This window comes from Electrona antarctica (genome assembly GCF_951216825.1).
Source record: "Electrona antarctica genome assembly, chromosome: 5".
Classification (NCBI taxonomy): domain Eukaryota; kingdom Metazoa; phylum Chordata; class Actinopteri; order Myctophiformes; family Myctophidae; genus Electrona; species Electrona antarctica.
In genome coordinates, this window is record NC_136810.1 from 25,218,747 (window position 1) to 25,239,167 (window position 20,421).

Here is a 20,421-nt window from a genome sequence, read left to right on the forward strand (position 1 = left end):
CAGTAATTGGCCAAGTTAGCCCATTGAAATGAATTTCATGCAGTGAATTATTTCAGTCAGGGTTGGACCAAATTACACCAGCAGTAGGAAAGCAATAAAACTATAATCTATTCAAAGCCAGTCCCTCAGCTAAATCTGAGTGATTTAAACAAGCATAGTAGTGAGTGTGGCAGAGTAGAGACTGGAAAACAACCCTTCAGAGTAAGATTGGAAGAGAGAGGCATAACAAAAGAGGCATCAAAGGGAGAGAGGGCACGCAAGGTACAAGAAAGTGCTTATAACCAGTGGTGAATAGGAATAGAAAACCCATAAATATCAACTCTCATGCACACAATAATAAGTAACAATAAATATTATTATATTTTTTTTGCTAGTTCCCTACCATGTGTTTTATACAGTCCCTATCACTGCCAATCCCTACTGTTGGCGAGAGACACTCCCTGTCCCTGACCAGTGGTTTTCATGTCAAGGACCCCCAAATCCCCCAAAAAGCCCACAGACCCCATTTCAAAAGTTACCGGACCGGACCCCACTTTGAGAACCACTGGTGTAGACAACCATACTTCTTGTTTCTGGGTTAAAACAGTCGCCTGCCACGTCTCTCTTCTGTTTCTAAACAATTCACACAATATGTAAAATCTAAAATTACAAACAAGGTGAAGAAATCACAGATTGAGGCTTTAACCTTTGCTTTTAAGATATTTCCGAGACTATAGAGGTTAAGGTTTTATGGAAGATGCTTTGGAACATATTGCTATAGTTTGACCACTTCAAATACTCTTAAATAATCTTAAAATAATAACCAAAAATAGCCTATCTACAAGCTTGTATAGATCGGATATTCTTCTGTGCAACATGCTTCTATAGAAGACATGCATCATGCATGACTTCTATCTATGGAATCCAAATGATTGAAATCAGTCGTGGCGACTATAAGAACTATAAGAACTTCAACCCATGTGGACAGGAACTGTACCCCTGACATGCAGATGTCCACTGGAGAAACTATGTTAAAAAAATAAATCTTCCAACCTGGAAACCAGACAAATAGTCTGGCCATACCAGGCTAACACTCCCCTAAAGCTAAAATAATACTGTAGCAAAGCAAAATGTGTCCTTTTCACTCACAAGGTTTCCTTCTTGATCCATTTTAATTTATAGTATACACATGATTTAAGTAATAGAATAGTTATTCATATTGTAATATGAAATGGTTAATCTTAAACTTACTCATATGGATTTCACCACCATATGGTGCATTTCAACTGCTATGCAGGTATGATAGCCAGATCAGTAGCATTTTCCTCAAGTATACCATTACTTTAAAATGGAGAATACAGTACAACTACATTGCTTAAATTTGACCCTCATTTATCAATATTGTCATCAGCAATAATTATATTGATCACTAGCTGCATTTCTTTAGTGCAAGCTTCAGACACATATGACTCATTAATAACACTAAGAATCACGAGGAGTTCAGTTCAAGTAAAACCTTGATATTATGTTGACATCATATCTGATATTATGTTGACATCATATCTGGCATACACAATTTTAGTGATTTGAGTTCAGACTGGCAGAGTAAAACAAACTACAGTACATTACAACTGAGCTAAATCGATCTGGGTAAATATGCCTCCATATTGTTTCCCCTCCTCTAATAAATAAAAACAGCTTATTTATTAAGATGTGCTGGTGGTTAACCTTTGTCAAATAATTAAACAGCGTGTTCATAAGTGTTCTTATGCTTAACAAAGAAGAAAGAAGCGGCTACATTTTCTTGTAGCAACCTTCAGTATGCCTACCATATCGTTGCTGTCGGGAGGAAACCTCCTAACTCCATTTTTGAGGTTTTTCGAGATATTGAACCAATGGAAAGTAGTAAAAAACGCTTTGGACAAAACCTCTTAACTCCATTGGACCCACAGACTGTCTGCTAAAGCAACTAACTCCACCACCCCTCATTCAAGTAATTGACAATATATAAAGTCACTACGCCAACTTTGATGAGGCAGTATTTTCAAAATATATGGTTTTCTTAATTTCCTGAAAAACTATATTTTTCATTTCCTGAAAATGTTACATTTTGGAGTTAGGTGGTTTCATCCCAACAGCAGTGATACATTATATGGTATATTTACAGAGTTCCATTTTTTAGCATAGAAGAAATGTCTTCCTTTGAAACTAACTCCTGTGTCAAGTGCTGCCAGCATCAAGATCGATCGGCTGAATTTGTTTGGGATGCGGGGTGGGGATACAATATACCTATCCATCTTTATGTTAAAAGGTTTTTTCTAGGCTTCAGATCTACGAGGCGTACAGATCCAGTGAAAGTAGTCAAAAACGCTTGAGTTCAGTGGTCTTGAGTGTGAGCGGGATGGAGTTCGGTTGTGTCAGTCAGCTCTTATACTGCTAGAGCTTTCCTCTCTTACTTCTTTAGGGGGGGCCGTCGAACATGATTGCCTTCAGTTTGGCCCACTCGGCCAGCCTCTGCACGGAGCCCTTCTCCCGGGTGAGGATGCCGGCGGCCTTCTGCAGCTTCAGCTCGTTCCTGTCCAGGTAGCGCAGGCCCTCGGCCTGCAGCAGGTCCAGCTTCTCATGGCGGCTGTCGTCCAGGGCGATCTCCTCGTTCATGTAAGGGTTGAAGCGGAAGTAGGTGTCGGGAGGTAGGAAGGCGTCCAGCATGGTGTGGACCTCTGGGAGGAGGAGGGCGAGAATGGGAAAATAATTTAGTGATGCGCAATTAATCGGTAGCATAATCGGAATAGGTCATATCGGCCATAAAAATGCCATATCGGTATCGGAACGGTCTCAAAATAATACAGATTATTTCATCGGTTTTCACCAGCAAAAATGTTTTTAAATGAAAAATGTACTCAATTATCAATCAGTCTCAATTCAAGTTCAATATAATTCAAAAGTGTCTAGTATCTCTATTCTAGAACAAAAGCCACATCAAATATGATGTCAATTCTTAAGTAAAAATAAACTTTACATTTTTCTATATTTAATTTGTGTACTCATCTCATTCAGTAGTCATTCAGTTGTGAAAACAGACACTTGGAAAAGAGTATAGGCTATTTATTGATTGATTTAATTTATTAACAGGCTTTGGGCCAAGCCTAGGCTTGTTTCCATTGTGGTCCTTTGTATAATATCGGAAACGGTCAGAATCGGTATCGGCAGATATGACCCTGCAAATAATCGGAGATCGGATATCGGTCATAATTTCATAATCGTTCACCCCTAGAAAATATGCGATCGTCACGCACAGAGACACAGGAGTAAGCAGTGGTTCCCAAAATGGTGGTCCCCAAAGAGGGGAGGTGGGGTTCCCTGATGATTAGCTTTACATTGTTTTCTTACTCGAAAGTAGTAAACAAACCAACATACAGTATACATGGATTAAAGCCAAATAAAACCTCACGACTGAAAATGTTTGTACTGTATGGCGTAGGTGTACACAGGGTACAGTATACTATATAGTACATTTCTAAAGTTACAATTTAATTAGTCAGACTAAATAACGTAACGACTCTCAACTCCAACTGCTTGTCAGTTGTCAAATTATGATTCTTTTTTGGGGGGTCAGTGCCTGAGAAGTTTGGGAACCCTTGAAAGTAAGCATCTAATAGTCCCAATATGTCCAAACATTCACTGATTATATGAAGAAGTCATTAGGGAATGCTAATGTAAACCAGGCTGTCAGGCCCTTGACACAGTTGTGTGTTCAGCAGGGATGTGCAGAGAGTGTTAGAGGCAGGGGCTGAAATCCCGTAAGATAGCAGATCTAGATAGCAGATAGCAGATCTACAAGCTCTCAACGCGTCGCGTTGAGAGCTTGTAGATCAGCTATTTTCGGGGCGCAAACCCAGTACTCTTTAGCTAGTAGAGATGCGGTGTAACGACATGGATTTCTAAACTTGTTCAATGCAAAATGCTGTGTTCAAGTTCAGGAGAAAAAAAGCTATTCTCCTGAATGCTGCCTTCCGGCATGGCATGGAAAGGAGTGGCATTAGCATTTCTTTCACCATAGTAAATGCTGCATTCGTGGTCTGGAAAGGGCAGTTGTTTTATAGACAGGTAAAAGGGCAGGGGCTGAAGCCCCCTTTGATGTCTATGTGTGCACGTCCCTGGTGTTTAGAATGGCATGCGTTTTCAGGGCTGCAGAGAACGTGTGAGCGCGCCAGGACCAAGTGCAGATGTTTAGGGGTATTACTTCTGGGTGGGAACTCTGTTATGGGTGCTTTGAAGTGACATGACCAGTGAATAACAAAAAACTGGGGGAAAAATAATAGATAAAGAAAATGCACCGTGCGCAGAAATAGATTTGCAGACAGCTATGCCCGAAGGGAGCCATCAGGCAACAGCAGCTGTTTGTGTCCACGTTCCCATAGAACACTCGTTCGCCGAGAGGTCAGGTGTAGTTCAGACTAGAGATCCACAGACATGGATTCTATTAAAAGGAGCTACCTGGCAGGCGATGCAGCACACTATCCAATAGTCATTTATCTGGAGGCTATTTTGGAGACATGTACTTGCTTTCCAGAGTTCAAAATGTAGATGTTTGCACCTTGACGTTGGTATGTAATAGGACCGAGTGAAATATGCACTGTGTACATGTACTGTATATTAAGTATGAAACACAAACTCCAGAGCTGAAATACGTTATTCTTATACAGCATGTATTGTGACATTTGCCCTGTTCCACAAATGGGTGAAACTGAAGTAGAAATGAACTGGGGAAAGTTGAACTAAGTGATAAAACAAACAGTGTTTCATAAGAACCAACGTTTCTCTGGGAGTTTGACAGCCTTTCTTCTGGTTCAAGAGGACTATGAGAATAACCATAATGTTCAGGCCATTTGGGTAGTTAGAATGGCGTTTGAAATGTCAGCCTCTCTGTAAAGGTTGACCGGACGGCCAAGGCTCCTAGAACTGTCCTAGAATGCATTTTGTTGGTTTTTATTTACCCCAAAGTCTCCAAACACCAACCAGGCAGTGCAATATTCACAGTGATGGACTGTCCAAAAATTAAGCACATCCAAAATAACACAGGCAAACGGCAAAAAGAACAGCAACTTGAGGTAACTACCTTAATGGGCTACACCCTTCCATGAAGAAAATAATTACGATGTCCATGCTCAGGAATTCATTAAGATACAGTTGAGACATATGAAACACACCACTCCCCACAGTCACTTCCAAGCTGGCCAGTGATAATTAATTAGAAGCAATTGTGTATTCAGATGAGTGTGTGCGCATTGGGAGGCATACTTTGGTTAGACATAGCATTGGTTAGACATAGCATTGGTCCGTTCTATAAAAAGTGGGATCTCTTCTTTCAGCCTAGCGATAATGTATCGAGTATTTCAATTAATGTATCCTGTAATATGAAAAATGCAGCCTTGTTTTTGTTTTGTCTTTTCTTTTTGTTGTCCTTGTCTTTTCATCAATAAAAATTAAGTGAAAAAAAAAACAACCGGATTAAGGTTGGTGAGGGGTGTGTTAAGGGTTGGGAGAGGGTTAAGGTTAAGTTTAGGTGTGCTGCCCATGGGAGGTTAGGGTTAGGGTGAGGGTTTGAGATATCGGACCAACGGTATGTCTAACCCTGTTTGTCTCGATAGGGCACGGGCTGCCCTGTGACACTCTCCTTGATTTTCAGTACCTGTACCTGGCTGACACCATGACAGCACACATTTTAAGTCCTCCTGGTTCTTTGGTTTTTCGTTCAGGCAAGTAAATTGCCATTAAAATAATAATAATAATGATAGGACCAGGTGTATAGGACTGTCCTGGGTGAACTAAGTAACATACATTAAAAATTGCGTGGCATGCCCCTTTACAAAACCCTGTTCCAATCTGCCTTATCTCTGTCCAACGCGACTTGAGCTCCACCGCTACTCTCAGGGGAACGCATGAGTCAAGATAATCACTGTGGTAGGAGGGACATTTTTAGAAAAGAGAGGATAATCTGAGGTACACACTCTTCCTAATGTGCTGCTTCTAAAATTACAGACCTAAACAAGAGAGCTAGGGTGGAGAGTTTAAACCCAAACACAAGAGGAGAAAAACTGCGTAGCAGCATCTGGGTCACAGTGCGTCACAGCCGCAGCGACAGGGAGAGGTGGGGGGGGGGGGGGGGGGGGGGCGGACTGGGACAAATTTAGGAACTGCAGAGGTACCGTACCCCATGTCCAGAGGTGATAAGGAGCACAAACTTGTTTTGCTAGTCCACAGGGTCAACGAGGGACAAATCTGGAACGGACTGGACTGGACTGCATTGCAGTTATTTTGTCAATGCAGCGATAGTGATCCATTACAGTGAAACACTCAGTGTTAATTTAACTCTGAGAGCAAAAAATTGTCTGTAAAAGAACAGACCTATAGATTCTCTACAGAATTAAATGAAAGAGTAAGGATTTAGCTGTGATCAATTGCATTAAAAATGACACAAACAAACATGATGATCTCATGTTACAGATCATGAGTTAGCAAGCGCTGTCACGATTACACATTTATGTTGACGATTAATTATCACAAAAATAATTGCCATTAACGATTTTATTGTTGGAACATTATGAATAAATATTATAATTCTGTTTGCCTTTTAGACTTCGTAATGAAAAAGTGCACAGGGCAGATATGGCAACTGAAACAACTGAAATACCAAGAAATTACTTTTTTTTATAAAGTTTATACAGGTATATTAACCCTTTCAGGACGGGAACTTAAATTACTAAAGTTTGATGCTGCTATTTAAATATTTGACGATTGTGACGATTATGACAAAATTATTGCGATCATCCAACCTACCCTCAGTGTCTGTGGCACTGCTGATGATGTTGGTGAGCTTGGTCTTGAGGCTGGTGTAGGTGGTGCTGTGCTTGCCGGGGGATTCGAAGCGTCCCGTGCCCAGCGACACCACGCATTCCACTGGTGTGTTGGGCCACAGACACTTGCACTCGTGGATGGCCAGTGCCGTGGGGTTATTGATCAGCAAACCTCCGTCCTGTGCAAAAAGGAGTTGATTGAATACTTACTAACGGGTTGAAAAGTACAATTTAACACAGTGGTTCTCAAAGTGGGGTGTGGGGACCTCCAGCAACATTTGTTAATACAGAATCACAATCTTTTTTTTAATTTAATTTTTTACTTTTTATTGGGTTTTTTGCATTTTTCTCCCCTCCCATGTGGGGTCCTTGATCATGTCAACATATACATTTGTTAATACATAGAAATATGCACCCATCATTTCCCTCCCGTCCACCCACTATGCCCACCCACTCTTCCCCAATGCAGAGACAATACTGGAGAAAGGGGAAGGGGAAGAAAATATACAAAACAAATAAAGAAGTAAATAAATTAAAAGAGAGGGGGGAGGGGGGAGAGAAGAAAAGAGGGGGGGTGACCACCTGTGTTTGCGTGCAGCCACCGGTTTACACGGCGCACGTACAATGCATAGGCCTATGCGTTCACCATTATCTAGTTCAAATATCGCTCATCTCTGGGACTACCGTCAGGGTTTTTACATGGTCAACAAAGGGCGTCCATGTTTGCTGGAAAGTTGTCATGGAACCATTAAGTGAGAATCTAATCTTTTCAAGCTTAAGGTAGAATAGGGCGTCCTTTATCCATCCGTTATGTGTAGGTGGAGAAACTTGTTTCCATTTGAGGAGTATAAGACGTCTGGCTAAAAGAGAAGTAAAGGAGATTATTCTCTTAAGGTATAGAGGAATATTAGTCCCTGGGGGAATGACAAACAAGGCTGTTAGCGGGTTGGGTAGGATGGATACACCCAGTATGTCAGAATAGATCACAATCATTTTTAACCACTTTATCCATTAACACATTGGCTATTCAGAAATAGTAGATTTACAACTCACAACGTGCCACAAGCTTGTTCATCTGCTATTTTTTTGAAAGATATGTTTTAAATACAAATCTTCTCTTCTGGGGGTGCCTGGCACAAAACCTTTTCAGGTGGGGGTCCGCGGCCAAATACATATCAATTTGGGGGTCCTTGTCTTGAAAACGTTTGAGAACCACTGCTTTAACAAGCTGTGCTGAAAGGATAACACAAAAACAGGAAAGAAGAAGACACCCTCGGCTCAGTGCGATCGATTGACCCTCTAGGGGCAAGCTACTGGTGGGTAGAGTTATCGGAGTCCAATTGTAATTTGCGGACAGCTGCTTACAACTGGAAATGCTGGATTGCATGGCCACAACCATAGTAGGTGAAACCAATTAACCGAGAATTAACACAGATTTCAACAACCATAATACATGAAATAAATCACTGAACATCTAGTGAACAGGAAAAAGGCATGGCTCAATAAGGCATGCTTGTAGGTTTACAACAAAAACGACTACATTGTCGTGTTCTTGTAACTCTCCTGCCTTTTCCGTTTATTCTGTCTGACTTGGCTTTGATATCAAGCGGGCCGCCCAGGATTGCTTTTGGTATGGATCCATAGTCTACCCGAAGCGATGGGGGGGGGGGGGGGGGGGTGTGGATGGGGAGTGTTGAATAGGCATGAGGCTGAGCGGGGCCAGGGGGCCCAGGGGGGGGGGGGGGGGGGGGCAGCTGGATCAAACACACAGGGGCCAGACCTCATTAAAAAAGGAGCGGGCTGGCAGGGCGGGAGCTGCAGGGCCCCCGGGTGTCTGGAGACAGACGCGGCTTCTCGCTTCTTCTGAGTGTCTGACTGTAAGAAAGAAGCTTGAATATCTACTAAAGCCTCAGTGGTACTTAGTTGTTAGGCGTCATGCTCAGTAAATGGCGGATCTACAAGCTCACAACGCGCCACGAATGTGACGTGTTGTGAGCTTGTATATCTGGTATTTACGGCATTCAACACCAGCGTGAAACTAGTATAAGTATGAATCAGGCTTTACTGTATCGTCAATGTAGGGCAGAAACCTTGTATTTTTGAAAAATATTGCAAGATCTGTGACAGTGTTTGCCTATGACAGGCCCAAAGTAGGAACGCCAGGTTAAAACTATATTGGAACCATTGTAATACAGGTAGCCTTTACTTTCAATTCCAGATAAGTAATAGATTTGAATATTACAAGGTTTCCGCCTGACAGCGACGATAATGTACCTACTATTGTATCAATAGAAATAGTAATACTGTGTGTGAGTGTGTGTGTGTGTTTGTTTCTTCGTTAACACACAATTGAGTGAGTAGGAGGTGTAATCAAGCCGTAGGGAAGGTGGAAGGGGTGTGTCCCATGTCTCCAGCCCAGCCCACAGCAACAATGTGGAGTAATGAGAAATTCCCCCCCGTGTACGAATCGATGTCGGCGCGCACGCCACGAGGGGGAATATGAGGGCTGTCTACCAACATGCAGGTCTGTTAATCATCAGGGGAGCTGGACTGATACATTGTGTCATTGCCTCTAGGTCTCATGTGAAAGAAAGAAAGAAAGAAAGAAAGAAAGGAATAACTATTGATTATGAGATGGGGGCAATCTACAAAGTAAAAGTAATAGCTGTCATACCAGTAGTTTGGAAATGGAATACACATTGATCACTGAATGAGCTGTGGTCTTTTGATCTTAGTGCTATTGCCCAATCAGATATAAGGCGGCTGTGGCTCAGGAGGTAGAGCAGGTCGTCCAATGATCCCTGGGTCAGCGGTTCGAATCCTGGCTCCTCCTGTCCACATGTCGAAGTGTCCTTGGGCAAGACACTGAACCCTACACTGCCTCCAATGAGTTGGTCGGTGTGAGCTTGCCACCATTGGTGTGTGAATGTGGGAAGTGAGGACGCTGGCGTCGACTGTTCGCCGCTTCACCTCCCAATGTATGAATGAATGAACCATTGTAAAGTGCTTTGAGCACTTGGAAAAGCGCTATAAAAAAATGCAATTCATTATGATTGACAGATTTGACATTGAGGGATTTCAGGACACATGACAAAGTTCGTAGCCAAAGGAAATAAATGTCACACTAATACTGCAGCTCCAAATGAATAGTGTGTGGAAAAAAAGGGAAAAAAAAGAAAAGAAAAACGTTGATTAAAAGGAACACTTCAGGAGGAGAGCTATTTTAAGGTTGGAGTAAATTATCTGCCAGGCATTAACGTGCTGAATGAATCATTTATAACGTACTTCATAGTTAAAAGGCAGCATTCCTTCTTCTCTTTTAGGAAGTGGAAGATATATAATTTGAGTTAACAGAACTTTCTTTACACTGCCTTCTTGTCTGTCAAACAATTGATTTAAAAATACCACAGTGGGTCTATGAAGCCAAAATTAGGGCCAAAATCGATTTCTGGCATTATACTACATTATAAACTATCCAGAACTTCAGGTCAGGCGCTCGGGTGGCGCAGGGCTAAAGTTCCTGTCCACCTCTGCAGAGACTAGGGGTTTGAATGCCTTCGGCTTGATACGAGCATTGTCACTGCACCAGTGACAACTACAGGCAAGCATGGACCCTGTTAGCGGGGATCACTGGTGTTCACCACCAGTGTCAGCTCAGTGGCCTTGTGGTTAGAGTGTCCGCCCTGAGACTAGGAGGTCGGGGTTCGATCCCCGGCCGTGTCATACCAAAGACTCCAAAATGGGACCAGTGCCTCCCTGCTTGACACTCAGCATCAAGGGTTGGATTGGGGGTAAGTCCCTGCGACATACTAGCGTCATGTCCAGGGGGTGTACTTGTACATCAAGCTGCCTCACGCTACAGAAACAGGAGATAGGCTCCTGACCTATGGGCCTCATGGCTCGGCAAGGCTACTTACCTCCAAAAACAAGCCAACTCTTGCGAGATAAATAAAGCCAAATCTCCCCTCGAAAAACAAGCCAAAACAAGCCCAATATAATATGGCCATATATCCCTAATAAAAAAATATTAGATGCATTTATCACCAGTAAGACACGGGCGAGGTCGCGTGCGATGTCACGAGACCTGGGCACCATATATGGAGCTTTCCCCATGTATGTGTTTTTACTGCAATGCGCAAAAAGCTTGGAATACGGATGTGTATATTACAGGAAACTGCCGTTAAACTTTCCAACAAACTCCCATAAACTCCCGAATAGTACCACCACACCTGTATATTACCGTATATTACTGTATATGCCCGCTAAACTAAAGCAATGCCCATAATTGCCCGTTAACTCCTCTTTTCACGCAGCTGGTTAAATAAAGGTTAAATAACCTTTATTTAAAAACACATTGAGACTGCGTGAGAACTGGCCAAGAGGCAGAAATAAAATTACACTTCAATACTACATCGTAAATGTCACATTTTGGAACAGCAAATAAAACATACATAATACATCTCAAAGTACAATAAATACAACAGATGACCAAAGTCCTAATATAATCGTTTAGTATCAGGGCAATATACACCATATACAAAATATTTATTATTTACGTAAAATAATAAATATATAGGCATGAACAAATGCTAGTACATGTCGTTGACCTGAGGTTGAGACCATTTTGGACCAAGTCGAATTTGGAGGAAATGTAAGACGGCAGATCACCCAGAATGGCTTTATAAATGAAAATATGCCAATGTTGCCGCCTGCGAGATGTCAATGAGAACCAACCGACTGCAGCATACAACGTGCAGTGATGTGTTCTGAAAGGTGAGTTAATGAATCTCAATGCAGCATGGTACAGGGGCCACAGTGGAGGAGCAGGCAAACCTATAAATGGTATCACCATAATCCAATTGGGACAGAAAGAGACCAATGACCAGTTTTTTGCGAGCTGAACAAGCAAAACAAGCCTTCAATCTGTAGAAGAACCCCAGAGTGAATTTAAGCTTTTTGCACAAGGAATCAATATGAAATTTGAAATTAAGGTGTTTATCCAACCAAAAACCAAGGTATTTGTAGCGCTCCACCAACTCGATGGGAGTTCCATCGAGAGTGGAGATGGTCACTGGAGCTGAAATAGCTCGTGGAGTGAACAACATAGCTTTAGTTTTATTGCCGTTTAAAGGAGCATTCAGTGATTTGGGTGATTTGGAAAACCACCCAGTCCGCCCCGGTAACAAAATGTGCACATGCACACTCTACAGTGGGGGGAAGTGCAACAGGCCAACAGCATGTGCACCCCACTCGATCATGATTGGAGGAAGGCCCCACTCATCCTGATTGGAAGAAGGTTTTGCCACCCGCCACCAAAACTGAAACTAGGGTTTTTTGACACCAGGGGCTCACTGGGGACAGGGAGGAACTCCTTATATGGTCAGCACACTCTATAGTAGGGAGGATTATCCAGAAAAAAAGAAAAAATAAGTGATATTTGAATTAAGTCAAATCACTGAATATACCTTTAACAATAATTTGCTCTTTATTAATTCATGCTGCAGGGAGATGAAATCAAAGGACATTTTTTTCTACAGCCACATCAAGCGTCGGCGCACAGGTGTACAGAACCGTATCATCTGCATACATCTGATACCTAGAGAGTGCTTTGATTGACTACAGATATTGTTTACATACAGAAGAAAGAGTAGGGGACTTAATATCGAATCCTGAGGGACAATAAACAGGGCGGCGCAGACATAGGACTTATCCCAGGCAGCCTTGATAGAGTAAGGCATGCTGTGACCGTGCTATGCTTGGATCTGAAGCCTGACTGCATGGGGTTTAAGATCATATGCAAATCAAGAAAGTGATTTACCTGCACTGATACTTGGACTTGAAGTATTTTTGCTAAGGCAGAAAGATTTGAGATTGGCCTATTGTTATTTACGTCAAGAGGGTCACCTGCCTTAAGGAGAGTAGAAACGTAAGCTTGTTTCCACTCCACACTCCACAGGTAAGTTTTGAGAAATTAGTGAAAGACTGAAAATTTCAGTTATGGGCTTAGCAATAACTGCTGCGGCTAATCTCAAAGCACAAGGGTCAAGGCCATCGGGACCCGAGGACGTTTTTGGGTCCATCCGCGGATGCCGTCTCCTGTGCACCTTGGTGAGAGGAGGGGGCATTTTGTGTCAAATATAATAATGAAGGATTATGTTTTGGTCATTTATTAATTATACTATTTACACACATACTTTAGCCAGGGTTAAATAAGTAGAGACACCAGACCGATTCTGTCTCTCAATATGATTCACACTCCCCCAAACCTACAATATGGGTATTTTTACTATTTTATAGTATACACATCAAAGAAATGTTGACTTGTTCAATTTTCAAAACAAGCCCAAAAACCGCAACCCACAACTCTAGAAAAATAAATAAAAGCCTACTTGCTTGTTGCACACTAGTAGGCCATAAATGGCCTACTAGTGCGCAAGCAGAGCGCGCAAGTACTGTCGACCGCTACAAACTGTCAAATCTCAGCTTCTCTTTGAAAGAACGATTGAAATATTGAATTATTAGGTTTAGCTATTTGCTACGTACCTACTTTTTGCACGTAAAAACGTAGTATTATGAAGTATATCGTAATAAAGATGTGGATTAAAGGACCCAATGCCTTCGATGGTGACGTATATCTCGATCAGTGTCGGTGGATTAAAGGAAATGCCTCTATGTATATGTATATGTAATTTGTAAGTTGATTAGCGGTATACTGTGGTTACTTTTGATGCGTATGCACCGTCCCACCAAATGACGTCAGGGTATAACTGATATAGCTAGGCTCAGTAGTCAGTAGTCATTACGTAATTTGCTAACTCTCAATGATGACGTAATAAAGATGTGGATTAAAGGACCCAATGCCAGAATGTAATTGTTTTTTGATGGTGACGTAATGACGATATGTTTTAGTGTCGGGAAGATTAGAGGTAATGTATATGTATGTATATGTATATGTAATTTGTAAGTTGATTAGCGGTATACTGTGGTTACTCTTGATGCGTATGCACCGTCCCAGCAAATTACATCAGGGTATATCTGATATAGCTAGCTCAGTAGTCAGTTGTCATTACGTCATTTGCTGGGACGGTGCATACGCATCGTTTGGCGAAACTAGTACTTGCGCGCTCTGCTTGCGCAAGTAACAAGCCAAAAGTTGCAGGAAATAAGCAGACTTGGCAACCCTGGTGTTCACTTCATCCACACTCACTGTGTCCTCCTGATGGGGGCCTCACTGACAGGTGAGGATTTGGGATTTGGTGTATAAATTGGGAGGAAAACAATGTCAAAAATATTATTAAAAAATATAAATAAAAGAGGGAGAACTGTCAGATCATCTGGGACAGGTCTACTCCCGCAGTTAGTGGCGAAGTGTCCTTGAGCAAGACGCTGAACCCCTAATGAGCAGGTTGGTGCCTTGCATGGTTTCCTCCGTCATTGGTATATGAATGTGTGTGTGAATGGAATGCACAATCAATGTAAAGCAAAGCGCTTTGGATAAAGGTGCTATATTATACATGCACCATTTACCATTTTACTTTCTGTCCCAAGAGAAAACACTAAACATGGAGAAGCAGCATGTATTCAACACTTATCTGGAACAATAATCCCAGAAAACTGCAGCTCTGCTAGAACTCTGTTAATTCATATCAAAAGTTTAAGACTTGTGCTACATAATTTGTATTTTTATCCATTTTATTTGAGCTTATTTGTATTTTCTGCTATCTTTAATTAGTTGAATGACCTTTTATAATGTTTCTTAATAATGCTCTTGATGTTTTGTGTAAACCACAAAATTTGCTATACAAATAAACGTGCTTTGCGTTGCAGAGGGTGTTTCCGATTTAAATCAAGATGGGAGTCGCACAAGCTGTCTCACTCTACAACAGAGCCTGGTAGAACTGCTGAGCTGGCTGTTTTCGTCCGAAGGACGTCATTAATGCACTAGTAGGGTGTCTGGCAGACCAAGGAATGAATCACAGAATAAGAGTGGGGAAAGTGCCTGGCCTTGCCTTACCCCTGAAGGAGAATTAGAAGGGACTAACACTAAAGGCAACATCAGACGAGCACAGTTGGAGATAAAACAGCTAAGCACTTTCTTTATCACTCACACCACTGCGAGCAGCTCGATTTTCTAAACGCTGCGGCATTTATGGCAAATGCCTGGTCCCAGTAGAGGGTGGGTTCATACCAATACATAGCTAGGGGAAGACTTGATTTTTCTCTGATCAAAATGGGCCTTTGGAGGGTGACTATGCATGACAGTAAGTAAGCATGCATGATGTCTGTGTTCTTACTACAGTATGCACAACAATGAAGGAATTAAGGAAATGAGTCCGTAACCTACCTTACCCGTTACCTTATCTGACAAGTATCTATTAAAAAAAAATCTAAACCTAAACCAAAGCTCACAACTAGTTTTCTTAACTTTCTTAACGTAGAATGCCATAAACCATAAACAAACCAAGGAGCAGGTGATTGGCTACAATCCTAGAGATTGGTTTGTTAATAGACAAATAACAGCTTCTGTTACTTGGGCACAAAGGCTGCATATTTTTGGTGCTGGTGATCTTCCAATGGGGCTTACTAAAATCCTATTTTGGAGGGGGGGGGGGGCATTTAGTACTAGCAGCCAAGTACACACTCGGCTTGAGAATAGAATGCTACAACTTGTCTCTTTTTTTTTGTGGCTTTCGCCTTTATTTTATATTTTTTATGGAGGGACAGACAGTAGGCTGACAGGAAATGGGGAGAGAGATTGGGGAAGACATGCAGTAAAGGCCGTCGGGATCGGGAGTCGAACCCGCGGCACACTGCCAGACTGGGTTACCAGCCAGGGTGCCTGGACCGCTGACGCCACGGCCATCTCTGGCCCAGGCCCAGAGATGGAGCTTTGAAGCAAAAGTCTGGTTTAAAAGTGGCTCCATAGTGCTACTGGAATACTAGTAGTTTTTTGTTGAGTGTGACATGCACAGTGGTACTCTTGGCAGGACACATTATTCAAATGGTCGTTGCATTCATCATGTCCATCTATAGCTGTCAGGGACAAACAGGTTTCCTTGAGGGAGACGGTACCAGGCTCGTCCCATAATGAGAGCCATTTGGCACACACCAGAACTCGGACCCACGCTGCGGCTGGGCCTCGCCCCTTTTCAGGGCACTCGTGAGGTCCAATCTTGGCCCGCCGCCACATTCTCACAGGCGGCGTTTCTTGAGGGTAGGGCAGTAGGGAAGAGAAGTTAAGTTGGAAACAATGATGTACTTAAGGGGCAAACTGTGCAAATGAGATCTGCACACAGAAAAAGGCCTTATGCAAGCTGCCCGTCAAACACTCAGCGTGACTCAGGGCAAAGGTCACTTCCCTTCATGGGGACTTAGAGCAGTAATGCAGCCCTTACTTAAACGCCTCTATCCGACTGCCAAACGGTAGCGTGTCTCAGGGGTCAAAAAGTCCTCCGCCTTCTCCATTGAGTCCATCTGACAGGAATCTAAACACTGTAAGAATAAAAAGAGTCTGCGCACCAATATGCTCCCAAACGTACCGGTATGTTTACTTCAGAGCCGACCAGGCTCTTCTTCAGACCTTTTATTTGTATTTAGCCTACTGTTACTGGTCCAGAACACAGCCTAGTAAGTTTTGGTTGTGTGCGTCTTTTGCCCGTTTGCCTATTTCTCAAATCTAAAAGCTGACAGTGAACAGATACTGGATTTTGATATAGTTTACCAAGCATAGCTTGGTCATCGATACCTCAGACCTTGGTTCTCCTCCAGTTATACATCTCCCCTTCAGGCAACTAATGGTTGATTCACAAATAAACCCAGTCATTTTGTGTGGAAATCCCATAGGCAAAAATTGTGTTGCGTCGAATGTTGTGACCTATCAAACTCCGTGACCGGACGTCACCGGAGCTCTTAAGTTTTGTGGTGTTGCACCAAATATCGTGACCCATCAAATCTCGTGACCGTAGATGTTCCGCCCATCCAGAGCAGGGGGAGCAATTGAGGAGCATGGGAAAAGCATCTCATTGGCTGTCTTTGACCATAATCATCAAAACGTTACGGGAAACGCCACACAACTCTTTGTAGGCTTCATGGCTGTGCCAGCCAGTGCGCAAAAATTGTAAAAGATTACAAACTGCTGCAGAACTGCCGATATTGATGTCAAATAATAGACAAACCGATATATCAATTGGGCTTTGATTTATACAAATGACAGCTTCACTCCAGACCTATAGGGTGTAAAAACGTGTACGTCACCAAGAGGGGGGCTGCGTCTGAAAAGCTAGCGGCGCCATTCTTGTGGGCTTTAAACCCTAGCCCACATCACTCAGAATAGAGTGACGGTGGTATGTTTTTGTAAATATTGAGCTCGTTCTTGGCGACAACATAGTGAACCAACAGCAGGATGGATAGAAAGAACGTTGGGCCCAAATACTTTACAAGGACAAGGAAAATGTCGTGAACAAACACGGCTGTGCTTAGATACTTTGTTGAACGTTATGTATCTGCGCCCGTGCGCCGTACAGCCGAGATCCATGCCATTCTGCGTCAATCTGGGTTCCTTGATGCTGTCTCCATGCTGGAAAGCTGAAAATCTAATTCCGTTTTCTGGCTCATTCCCTCGACGTGACCTGCTGTGGCACTTATTTACTGAGCAAGTCTGCACCATTGTGAGGTCAGTTTAAAAAAAGAACGTATACAAGCACACCGGATAGTCGCTCAATGTAAAAAAGCCCAGAAGTATGGCGGCCGCTACCACGTAACACATGTTGACGCCAATTGTATGTTTCGTCGAACGATGGCGTCTTCCAAGACACCACGGTGAACGGATACAATTAAGACAAGGCTTGTTTAATGGTCTACTTAATTTAGTACTTGATTTGTCTCCCGTCGTTTTGGTGGTCTATCTATTGTAATGGTATGCTGTCTTAGAGGGAGAGTGCTGATTTGAACAGGAAAGCGCTACTATCTAAGTATCACTGATGTTTTTCTCACTCCCCAGTGTACTTCAGTTCCAATTAGCAAGGACTGCTAGCTTCCTCCTCTTCATTCTGAGTGCATGCCTCTCTCTCCCTATGCTCTCTCCCTATGCTCCAATGCTGCCAATGCTTGTTGTGTGAGGACCACAATGAGTGGCCACAACAGAATGCTTGCTCTGGTCTGAAAGGCCCTGGAAGGGGGCATTCACGCCGCAGCTCCTGCCGGCCCTCTGCAGTCATTAGGAGCTCTTCTTCTCTGACAGAGTTGGGCTGAGGGGGCGCGCCGCTGAGCTCTGTCTGTCTCTGATTTAGCACAAGCCTCTGGCAATGAGCGGTCTTTCAGAGAAATGTTTAATTGGAGAGGGGTTACGTAAGTCAGTCATAGCCATCTGATTCTGCCTGTCACAATGTGGGCTCTGTTGTAGAGCAGTCTCATCATGTTCTGCAGTGATCATCCTGTATATAGGACCTAGAATATAGGTGATTCAGCTCACGTTTCATTCTCTCCTGACAGTCCTGTGTGTGTGTGTGTGTGTGTGTGTGTGTGTATACACACTGACAACACTCATCAATAATCATCAAACTCAATCTCCGTTGTTCGCATAATCAAATGTGCTGCCATTAAATCATTGTCCGTGTAATCCGGAAAATAAATCCGCTCACTGAAACAAATCAATTGCCTAGATAATATCTAATGCATATTAAAGGTTTTCATTGTCATCATCAAGGACGAGAATGACAATGACATTAGTGTGATGAGTGCCATCGGAGAGAGGAATGGCCAGGTCAAGACAGAGGTCTCCATGCCACATTATGTAATTACACAGACCGGTCCTCGTCATTGGCCTCTGACTTTGCAGGCCTCATAGGGTCACTGTGAGGTTCAAGTCGCGTTCCCGGGCTATGAATGGTGGAGGGACCCATGTGCGTGGGATAGAGAGAGTGTCAACTATGCCCTCAGGGAAGGAAAAGTAATTGAGAGCCATCGTGCAGCGTTACCTTTTCCCCAAACGCCGGACGGCACCCAATATTGAAACAGTGAATCATCTCTCGTCCCCCTGTGACCCCCCCATGAGATTGGAGTGCACAGCGGTTCTTGTACCGATAGGAACGGGCGGGCGGCTCTTCCCTCGATCCTCTCAAGGCTTGACGGTCACATTTGGCTACCTCATATTCGAAAAGCATATTTGCTGTCGGTCATGATAAGCAAAGTAATGGGCCAATGGGAAACTAGTGTCCTCTGTGCTCAGTAGACATGGCACGATACACCCACTAGCATATTAATCGAATTGTATGTAAAAAAGAAAAAAAAGAAGCTGCCATTGCATCTGTCAAGTTGTAACGTAGTGATTTATTCCAATAAATCTCATTTGGAGCCGCTGCAGTGAGGGGGTCTGTTCCGTGCAGTGGGTTCTTTGTAAGGCAGCACTGTGATGGGGCTAAGGGGGGGCAGAGGAACAGGGAAGGCAGCACTGTGATGGGGCTAAGGGGGGGCAGAGGAACAGGGAAGGCAGCACTGTGATGGGGCTAAGGGGGGGCAGAGGAACAGGGAAATTAAAGCCATGGAGGGGTTCACACAGTCAGTCCGTCAATGTAATCAGTGGACTGGCCTAATCCCTAAAGAAGTGTGCCCATGCAATCAAGTGTGTGTGTGTGTGTGTGTGTGTGCGCGTGCATGCGACAGGAGAAAAAAGGGAGTAGCGAGTGGAAGGAAATGTCAGAAAATGTGTGTACTAGAGACAGTGAGTTCCTATTGTACCTTGTACGTCATTCTGGGCATAGGGAGCCGTCTGCTGCAGCAGGGCTGAACAGAACTGAGCACCTAGCTGCAGTGCAACAGCCCCAGGGCTCTGATCTCAGGGTTTAACACAGGAGGAGCTGGCCCTGATGATGAGGAGACTGCTGAAATCCAGCCTCCTCCCTGCGCCACTGCAATGCTGCATGCGCTTAGTTTATGACCAATAAGACTGCCTCTCGATGCCAAGAGAGAGGGAAAAGAGGAGGTAGGAAATATGCGATTCACAGCGGCGGCAGTTATGCATCATTTGCATGATGTGTCGACTTCAGACAAGAACTGATCTAAAACAAAAGTTAACAGTTATCAGTTCTAGTCGGCAAGCAACGCGACCGTGCGATGGTCGATGGGAGTATTAAATACTGAGATTTACTGGGAAAGTTAGTAATTTCTCGTACAAAGCCACCATGGTGCAATCGGCTTGGACGAGTTTCTATAAAACACAACTGGCCGTGTTCTGGGAATTAAGGGACACCGGGCGGGAAGGGTGATCTTTGCCGCTGCAGTGCACTAGTGACTCCTATGGGCTGGGACTCCTACTACGGGCTGGGACTCCTTTGGGCTGGGATGGGATGGGGGGGGAGGGGGGGGGGGGGGTAGAATACTATAGCAGTGGCAACACAGAAATGTGTGGGGAGGATGCATTGCCATATAGCGATTAAATTGTGCAAAACATTTGGGAATATAATTGGCTATCTAAATGAAAATAAATCAAATACAAGAATAATGTCGGCTACTTTTCCTCTCTGAAAATGTACCACATGTCTCTAATTAAATGCATGCCTTAAGAACTGACAGTCACATATGTTTCTTG

At 43.3% G+C, this 20,421-nt stretch overlaps 1 protein-coding gene across 2 annotated transcripts in view; it reads right to left on the minus strand.

Annotated features, from left to right (window-relative positions):
• Positions 1 to 578: 578 nt before the first annotated feature.
• LOC306923096 (calcium-independent phospholipase A2-gamma-like) overlaps positions 579 to 20,421 on the minus strand; it is a 39,956-nt gene continuing 20,113 nt past the window's right edge. For both annotated transcript variants that reach the window (XM_079501111.1, XM_079501110.1), the window contains exons 9-10: positions 6,820 to 7,015; positions 579 to 2,699 (exon numbers count right to left, since the gene is read on the minus strand). In XM_079501111.1, coding sequence (XP_079357237.1) covers positions 2,440 to 2,699; positions 6,820 to 7,015 — 456 coding nt within the window. In that variant the 3' untranslated portion in view covers positions 579 to 2,439. The remainder of the gene's footprint in view (positions 2,700 to 6,819; positions 7,016 to 20,421) is intronic.